The 9,230-nt window shown below is 44.9% G+C and overlaps 4 protein-coding genes across 4 annotated transcripts; 2 read left to right on the forward strand and 2 right to left on the reverse strand.

Annotated features, from left to right (window-relative positions):
- The first annotated feature begins 230 nt into the window (after nt 1-230).
- On the forward strand, nt 231-7,349 carry LOC118637180 (histone H2B type 1-K). Its single transcript, XM_036272377.1, has 3 exons — nt 231-636; nt 4,711-4,714; nt 7,347-7,349. Exon 1 carries the CDS (start codon nt 256-258, stop codon nt 634-636), a length of 381 nt encoding a protein of 126 aa, XP_036128270.1. The 5' UTR covers nt 231-255; the 3' UTR covers nt 4,711-4,714; nt 7,347-7,349.
- On the reverse strand, nt 4,960-5,404 carry LOC118637193 (histone H2B type 1-H-like). Its single transcript, XM_036272390.1, has one exon. The coding sequence runs from the start codon at nt 5,372-5,374 to the stop codon at nt 4,997-4,999; it is 378 nt and encodes a 125-aa protein (XP_036128283.1). The 5' UTR covers nt 5,375-5,404; the 3' UTR covers nt 4,960-4,996.
- On the forward strand, nt 5,604-6,443 carry LOC118637619 (core histone macro-H2A.1-like). The gene has a single exon (XM_036273180.1). It carries the CDS (start codon nt 5,604-5,606, stop codon nt 6,069-6,071), a length of 468 nt encoding a protein of 155 aa, XP_036129073.1. The 3' UTR covers nt 6,072-6,443.
- On the reverse strand, nt 6,115-6,898 carry H1-5 (H1.5 linker histone, cluster member). Its single transcript, XM_036272353.1, has one exon. It carries the CDS (start codon nt 6,838-6,840, stop codon nt 6,160-6,162), a length of 681 nt encoding a protein of 226 aa, XP_036128246.1. The 5' UTR covers nt 6,841-6,898; the 3' UTR covers nt 6,115-6,159.
- Nucleotides 7,350-9,230: the final 1,881 nt, after the last annotated feature.

Below are 9,230 nucleotides of genomic sequence, written 5' to 3' on the forward strand. Positions count from 1 at the left end.
ATAGTCGTTCCTGGGCGCGAAAGTGAATCTGTGCCATTGGCGAAAAGTTACCTTTCACTTGAACCAGTGGGATTCTGGCTCTGAAATACACTTATTTTGACTGGACAATACTCATGTGACGTTTCCAGGAGTCACCACCAGTCAGACACGACTTTACTCACCGCCTCCTTTGAGAGTCTGTGAACCGAGAGAGCACTCACGGTCGCGCGCTCGTTCCTCCTGTTCTAGCTGAACCTCCGGCTGTTCCTCCCGACCATGCCCGAGCCCGCCAAGTCCGCGCCCGCCCCGAAGAAGGGCTCCAAGAAGGCGGTGACCAAGGCGCAGAAGAAGGACGGCAAGAAGCGCAAGCGCAGCCGCAAGGAGAGCTACTCGGTGTACGTGTACAAGGTGCTGAAGCAGGTGCACCCCGACACCGGCATCTCGTCCAAGGCCATGGGCATCATGAACTCGTTCGTCAACGACATCTTCGAGCGCATCGCGGGCGAGGCGTCGCGCCTGGCGCATTACAACAAGCGCTCGACCATCACGTCCCGGGAGATCCAGACGGCCGTGCGCCTGCTGCTGCCCGGGGAGCTGGCCAAGCACGCCGTGTCCGAGGGCACCAAGGCCGTCACCAAGTACACCAGCGCCAAGTGAGTCTGCCGTAGAGTGAACATCTTTCTGTCACACCCAAAGGCTCTTTTCAGAGCCGTCCAGGTTTCCTGGAGAGAACTGGCACTCCCTGTATCCTGATTCAGAGGTAGGCAAAGGCAATTGTCGATCTGAAGCCTTTGCAAAATGCCTCTTAATTTGTAAAAAGTCCTATTTGGCATTGTTTGTTTAAAAATAGACTGCTAACCACTTTTTAAGTAAATATTACAAACATCAAACAGAAGGTTAATTTTTTAAAAATTGTGCTGATCCCACTTAACAAAAGTCGTACTTGACTAGAAAATTTCAGGTGCTCTTTAAGGAGAAAAGATTTAACAACTTCTAGTGAGGATAATACTGGCTGAAAGCTAACTTCTTTTACAGGTTGCAAAGCCCTTTTCGCCTTCCGCCCTTCCCCATGCTGTATGAATACCACACAAATTGATTTTAAGGAAACTCCCCAGATCACCCTCCCCCACCCCCACCCCCTTTTTTTGTAACATCAGTGGTTCTAAATGCCTTATGGCAACCTCTCACTCTAGGGCTACATTTGCACAAAATAACCTAGTGGTGATGGGACAAATGTAGAGAAAGAGAAAGTTAGAAATGAAACAAATCATCTCTGCACCAGTCAGGATTGAGCATCGCTTACCAGACGCTTCTGCAGTTTGAGTCTCTCCAGGTGCTGTCTGTACACGTGTCCCGCGAAGAGCAAGGTCTCTGCAATCCCCTTTCCCACCTCTTTCCCGGAGAAGTTACACCGAGATGCAACTCACCGAGATGCGATTTGATCCTGCTTCATGTTCTCCACTCACGTTTTAATGTTTCCCCCTCCTTAAAGGGCTACGTACCTGTTCACTGCAATTTTAACATTGTCTGAAGTTTTCTTGGGGGGGAAGGTTAGAATGTAGGTCAGCTCCATATTTCCTCTCACTTTGAACCCCCCCTCCCCCCCCACCACCCTTTTCTAATATGGGAGAAATTCTAAGTGAAAAGGGAATCTTTTTGAAGCATGAAGGGGAGTGGTAGGAAGGCATTTTCTTCCAGAGAGAATCAAAGTCACCCAGTGTATGGGCAGGAATTTTAGAATTGCCTCAGCTCTTCCAGGAATCCATGTGGAATACAAGTCCCTAGCTTTCTAGACCATCAGCTAAGAGTTTAAATCCCAGCATCTTTACTGTTTTTCTAACTATTCCTCAGTATTTTTCTGTTAAAAAAACAGGAGATCTTGTGGGAATAAAAAGCACAAAATTTGGGCAAAATTTATGAGCTCAGGGAGCAAAGAACAGAGTTTAGAAGCCACTTTTGCAGACAAGAGCAGTGACTGTTTCCTGAAGCCTGGAGAAGGTGCCTGGGAACACAAGTGGGATATTTATGGGGCCAGTATTAGTCCCTTTCTTTACTGCATTAATCAACACTGCACAAAAACTTAGTACTGTTATGATGTAGCACAAAGGTACAACCATTTCCTAAAACGCACCTTATGGCTGTTCTACATTATCCATACAACCAAATAATGAAATGGCAGTTCTCTCACTTGATCAGTTATGGTGCTAGTTTCTCTACTCTTGTAACCAGTGATTCTTAGCTTTAATTGTGCATCAGAGTTATGGGTGGAATTTGGGCCAGGGGGTCCCTACCTACCCCAACCCCAGAGATTCTGATTGAATTGATCAGAGGAGGGCCCAGCATCAGAGATATTTGAACTTTTCCGGGTGGTTCTGATGGCTAGGAGGGTTGAACTGTGGGAAGGAGCCTCTAAGATGTCACCCAGGGACCCACCTTCTGAAATCTGCTCCCTTGTGGAGCTCATTCCACACTGTGGTAGGGTTGGTTAACAGGATGTGACAAAAGTGATGGTAGGCCACTTCCAAGGTTAGATGAGAGACTTTCATCTTGATCACTTCCACACTCTGGTCACAAGGAAGTCAGCCCTTGGCATGAGTGACCCTTCAGATGCTCACGTGGTGGGGAACTGAGATCTTTAGCCAACATTATAAGGAACCCTCATGGACCTTGGAAGCTCCAGGCCCAGTCAAGCCTTTTAGATGGTAGAAATCCTTGGCTGCAGCCTCATGGAAGACACTGAATTAGAACCATCGAGTGAGCTGCTCCCAGATTCCTGACCCTCAGAAACTCTGGCTTGGATCATCAGTTAGAGCGTTGGTCTGCAGACTGAAGGGTCTCATGTTCAATTCTGGTCAAGGGCATGTACCAGGGTTACAGGTTCCATCTCTGACCCTGACTCGGGCTGTGGGGAGGCAACCAGTTGATGTGTCTCTCTCACATTGATGGTTTTTTTTCTCTCCTTTCCACTCTCTAAAAATCTGTGGGAAAAGATCCTTGGGTAAGGAATAACAAAATAAAATAAAATAAACTCTGTGAGGTAATAAATGTTTGTTGTCTTAAACTGCTTAGTGTTGGAGTAATGTGTTACACAACTTATTTAGTTGATAATATACCAACTAAAAGCTTAACAATCTTTTCTTTCAAGCTTGAACCTTGTTATACCTTTTTCAAGAAACATTCCCAGATTGTCACATCCCAGAACAATATTAACTACCTCCAAATTCCTACAGCATTTACTATTAAATTAATATTATATTAAACTATATTTCATATAATTAATATTTAATTATATATGTATATAACAGATATAATTTATGTAGAAATACAACAGTTGTATCATTGTCATTTACTGTTTTATGAGATTGCATATATTATTTTATTCAGTTACATTCAAACTTCACTCATTTGAGCTCCACTTTCACGATTCCTTTTCTTTTTGCAGCATCTGAATATAATCTGAACTATTATTTACTAAATTTTCTTTAAAACATAGTATTTTATTTATTTTTTTTTTATCCTCACCCGAGGACATTTTTCCATTTTTTGTTCAGATAGAGCGGGAGGGAGAGAGAGGAAGAGAGAGAGAGAGAAACATCGATGTGAAGGGACACATCCAGTGGCTGCCACCCACACGACCAACCAGGGCCGGGGACAAACTGCAACCGAGGTACGTGCCCTTAGTGGGAATCGAACCCTGGTCTCTCTGTACTGCAGGTCGACGCTCCAACCGCTGAGCCAAACCGGCCAGGGCTAAAACATAGTAATATAAAAGACAGTTTTATATCACTATCCTAGTGGAAAATACTACCTCTGACCACGAACAGAAAGTAACTATAAAACAATGTTTCTAAAAATATTATTCAATTCCAATTATATGCCTATATTATATAGACAGTAAACAGCATATAATTGGAAATGAATAATATTTTTATTATTAAATAAAATATTTTTGTTGTTGTTATAAAGTTGAAAAGGGGCAGGGTGGATGGGTTAGCAAGTGTCAGTGGAGAGTTAATGTTTCAGTATTTAACGGCCAAAATTCACATACACTTTACCATAATTTCCTGGGCGCCCCATGGTACTTTGTACAGATCTATGCCATTTCTAAAGTGGAGAGATGGGTTTTGACTTCCTGGATTGGGCATAGGGAGTGACCCATCTGCTCTTTATTATTTTTCTCTCTATGCCACTGACAGCTGCCTCAGGCACAGTTCCAGGGCAAGGCTTTTCAGTACCGGTTACCAAAGCCTGGCCTACTAGCTCATTTGTATTTTTATTTTTCTGCTCTACTTTGTAATTTTAAAAATATCTCCCTAGTAGTAGAGAAACAGTACATGCAAGAGTAGAGAAAACACAAAAGTAGATTTGACAGAGGACTATATGCAAAAGTGGGTGAAATAGCAGTTCCTATCACAAAGTCCTAAAGGCCCAGAATTCTCCAATTATGACTAGATGGCATAGGGAAGCCTGTAGGTCGTTTCAAACTACCCGTAGTGTCTAGATTGGCTATGATAAATATGGTAACTTGAATTTGGTTCTCCCTTCCATTTCTTTTTCGCTTGCCTTTCTAACTTAATATTCAAGAAACCAACACTGAGGGAAAGGGGAGGAGGATCAGCATCCACACACACCCCGCCCCCGAAAAGGGGATGAGAGCATTTGTATATTTTTAGTGTGTGCCAACTGCTACATTATCAAAGTACACAGTAAATTAAGAATAGAGCGCTCTAGCCAGGTTGACATTTTTTAATGTGATTGAATAATTTTGAATTTTCTTCGACTGCATTCAACTGGTAATGACCCTGACACTTCCTGACATAGATCCATGTAAAAATGTATCGAAAGTTGGCACAGTGTAGTGAAAGTAGTTGGTAAAAAGATCAAACATGGAAACGGGGCACTTTTTTCCAGCGAATGAACACATAATGGAAAACGTCGAGTCACAGTTCTCTTTAGAAGTTTGAATGGCTCTTAAAAGAGCCTTTGGAGTGAGGAGTTATGCCGATTCCTTGCAAGTCTACTTGGAGCTGGTGTACTTGGTGACGGCCTTGGTGCCCTCGGACACGGCGTGCTTGGCCAGCTCCCCGGGCAGCAGCAGGCGCACGGCCGTCTGGATCTCCCGGGACGTGATGGTCGAGCGCTTGTTGTAATGCGCCAGGCGCGACGCCTCGCCCGCGATGCGCTCGAAGATGTCGTTGACGAACGAGTTCATGATGCCCATGGCCTTGGACGAGATGCCGGTGTCGGGGTGCACCTGCTTCAGCACCTTGTACACGTACACCGAGTAGCTCTCCTTGCGGCTGCGCTTGCGCTTCTTGCCGTCCTTCTTCTGCGCCTTGGTCACCGCCTTCTTGGAGCCCTTCTTCGGGACGGGCGCGGACTTGGGATCGGGCATTGTCACAGATAATCAAAAAGTGGTTGGAAAAGGGAGGAAAAGAAAAAGAGAAGAGCACAACGCGTCCCTTTTATATAGAACCTCGCATGCAAATAAGGTGGTAAACTGAATTCCTGTGTCTTGATTGGTGGCTATTTAGAGCAACGTAAAAAAATTAACTGTCCAACCAGAAACCAAGAATTCCAAATTTACATTGTCATTGGTTGAGATGAAGCTGAAATCTTAACCAATGATACATCGGCTATTTCGCGCCCAAATAGACATAAAAAGAGTTCTCCCTGCACTTTCAGTATTAGAGGTAGAGAAAAGTTCCTGCGGTCAGCGTGTTTGTACGCCGGAAAGCTGGGTGGCGAAGCAAGACGCGCTCCTCCTGGTCGGGGCAGGCGGTCCCGTGTACCTGGCGGCGGTGCTGGACTACCTGACGACCGAGATCGTGGAGCTGGCCGGCGACGCGGCCTGCGATAACAAGACACGCATCATCCCGCGCTACCTGCAGCTGGCCATCCGCAACGAGGAGCTCAACAACCTGCTGGGCAAAGTCACCATCGCCCGCGCAAGGTTGTGTGCTGCCAAACCTGTTGGCACTAGTGACCAGAGGAGGTTAATAACGTTCAAACCTAGACTGCTAGTGTTGTCCCTGGCATGTCCCAGCATACGCAAAGAACTTTCCAAAGATTATAATGGGGAAGTTTTATAGTGTACTTCACAGCTGCTTCCAGAGACCTCTGGGTGGCTCTGAAAAGAGCCTTTGGGTTTTGTAGCCTTTAGAAAGGCGAGCTTCCTTCCTACTTCTTTTTTGGAGCCGACTTCTTGGCTTTCGCAGCTTTGGGCTTGGCTGGTTTGGGTTTGGTGGCTTTGGGCTTAGCTGCCTTAGGCTTCATAGCCTTGGGCTTGGCCGGACCTTTGGCCGTCTTCTTGGGCTTTGCGACAGCCTTGGCCTTCTTGGGGCTCTTTGCCACCTTCTTGACACTGGTGGACACGGGCTTCTTCGCCTTCTTAGGGGTCTTCTTCACGGCTTTCTTGGCACCGGTACTCTTCTTAGGCTTCTTGGGGGTGGACCCTGCTGGCTTCCTGGGCTTAGCCGCGCCCGCTTTCTTGGCTTTGGGCTTGGCTTCCCCGGACACCGCCTTCTTGTTCAGCTTAAAGGAGCCCGACGCACCGGTGCCCTTGGTCTGCACCAGGGTGCCCTTGCTCACCAGGCTTTTGAGACCCAGCTTGATTCGGCTGTTGTTCTTGTCCACATCGTAGCCCGCGGCCACCAGCGACTTCTTGAGCGCGGCTAGAGAAAGACCGTTGCGCTCCTTGGAAGCAGCCACAGCTTTAGTGATGAGCTCAGACACCGGAGGCCCAGATGCCTTACGTTTGGCCGCGCCCCCAGCCGCCGGCTTCTTAGTTGCCTTCTTCTTGGCAGGGGATTTCTCCACCGGCGCTGGCGCGGCCGTCTCTGTAGGAGCCGTTTCCGACATGGGGAATTGCTGCCAGAGCACAGTAAACTCAAAATCCAAAAACAAAGTTTGCAAAGATGGCCAGCGCCGGCCCGGGCTTATATAAGCCAAGGCTGCGCTGTGATTGGTGGGGCGTCCGATCCACTGCCCTCGGGCGGCCGCCTTTAGTGGTTGGACTTCCAAATGGTGTTTCTTAATCACAAAATTCTGATTAAATGCTGAAAACAATGGTACAGAATATGACGTTTGAATCTCTAAAGGAGGAAAACAGTCTCCCAGTTCACTTACTTGTTTGTGTTTTTATGAATCACGTTGAAAGATATTTTTTAAAATTGCTTCGGTTTTCCAAAGGAGTCCACCCAACTTAGGGTGTAGCGCTACTTAGTTGCATGTGGCAATAAATTTCTACTAAGTATCAAGTGAACGTTTTTTAAAAAAGCTTTGTCCCTAATTTCCGCCTCTGATTTTTACAAGAGGAAAGACACTAGGTTCCTTGGTTTGGGCAAAAACTTTGTTTCTAACTGTAGCAAGTAATACAGGCCCTTGGGCAGCTGCTAACCAGGTAGACCTCACTTTGAAATCTGGTTCTGCTTCCTGGGAGTTTCCACGCACCTATGTCTTTAGAAACAGGTATTTTTCAGCTTGGAAAAATTCAGTTGCAGCAGGGGGAATAGCAATTACTTTGGCTGCAGGATACAAAGGTCTAGAATCAAATTCAAACTTAAATTTATTTTTTATTGAGATATGTTCTCTCCTTTTTTCCTACTGAAATCTACTAAAATAAAGATGAAAAATGTTTATCCAGATAATGTTTTAGAAAAGAACTCTGGAACCTGTTAAAATAAAAAAAAACTATTCAAGGACTTCCAGGAGCTATCAAAAGCACAAATGGGACTTTTGTCCGTTTTCAAGGTGCTTTTCCCAATGCTCTCGATGTGGGTATTATTGTGTTGGGGCCAAGATACACTTGTAACTTAGAAAAATAATTGGCTACTGACTACAAGAAGGGTGGATTGGAAATTTCCTAAACTCAGAAGAATCCAGGAAAAACATTAACATCCACAGGAACTAGGACAATGACCATGGGGTTGGAATGGAGAGTGGAGAAGTTTGCTATTTACTTGGAAGGAATGTAGGGTGGGGAATGAACAGGATTTTATGCCTGACCTGGAGGCTGAGGGAGATGAAATGATGGTTGTGACCTCTAAAACAATCAACAGTATTTAGTGTTCCCTGTGAAACACTGCAGTGAGACAACCAGTGCACTTCCTCCACAGGCTCCTGGAGCTGAAACCGGAGCCAAGGATGGCCGTATCTGGACAGTGGCCTGTTTTTGTGAGGTCCTCAGGCCAAAAGTGGTATTTGGATTTTTAAAATTACATTAGAAAAAAAAAAATGTGACAGAGATCACATGTGGCCAGCAAAACCTTAAATATTTTTACTACCTGGCCCTTTGAATGTGTTTTGAATGCATCACATAGACATGGATGATGGTGTATTGCTACAAGCCTACCTCTTGCAGAACACTGAGAACTAAGAACTAAAGAAAAGGGGAGCTTATCAAGAAAATGTTCTAGCCAAATAATTTCCATGTTTTCAGTAAAAACCTTTTAGAAAAACTGGGTGTGGGGGTGGGGGTGGGAGTGGAAACCTCCATGCTTTAGGGGCAGGATCGAGGTACAACAATAGCAACTAATGTACACTGAGCATTTACAGCGTGCCACAAGGTAATCTAAGGATGCTCTACAGATTTTAATTCATTTCCCACATTTTACAACTATACAAGGTGAGGCTGAGAGAAAGGGTGGGTAACTGTCAAAGGCTATACAGCTAATAATTATTGGCTATGTGGTTTGAATGCAGACCACCTGGGTCTATTCGGATGGGAAAATCTCAGAAGGTGTGGAGGGAGAATAATCTCTGAAGTTCAGAACAGGCAACATCAAGTTGTCCCTACACCTGATGGCTACTTAAGGAGCTCCAACTGCTCTGTAGGAAGAGGCTTCTGGCCCCATCTATCAGAATTTTTGCTGAATCAATTTAGAGTACTTTCAGAAAGCTTTAAAAGAAGCCAATAGTTGGGATATAAGCCTCTGGAAGGGCAAATCCAAAAACAGGAAGTGAAGGTCTAGGTGGCTGACCTGACAAAATACTGGAGAAAAATTGCTTCCATATAACTAATACTTTCCTATTACTCTATAGCACACACACAAAAGTAAGCAGCAAAATGAGGCGTTGATGGTCATATATAAAGAGCACATGAGATTTTTTAAAAGCTGGAAATATTGGACAAAATAGAGAACCAAGTTTGGTATTTAAAAAAACAAACAGAATTATGATAGTAGAACCAAGAAATACCTTTTAAAATGATATCTGATTTAATCCCTAGTCTGTTTTTTAAAAAAAGTCAT

The sequence above is a fragment of the Molossus molossus genome, unplaced genomic scaffold (assembly GCF_014108415.1).
Source record: "Molossus molossus isolate mMolMol1 unplaced genomic scaffold, mMolMol1.p scaffold_m16_p_20, whole genome shotgun sequence".
Classification (NCBI taxonomy): Eukaryota; Metazoa; Chordata; class Mammalia; order Chiroptera; family Molossidae; genus Molossus; species Molossus molossus.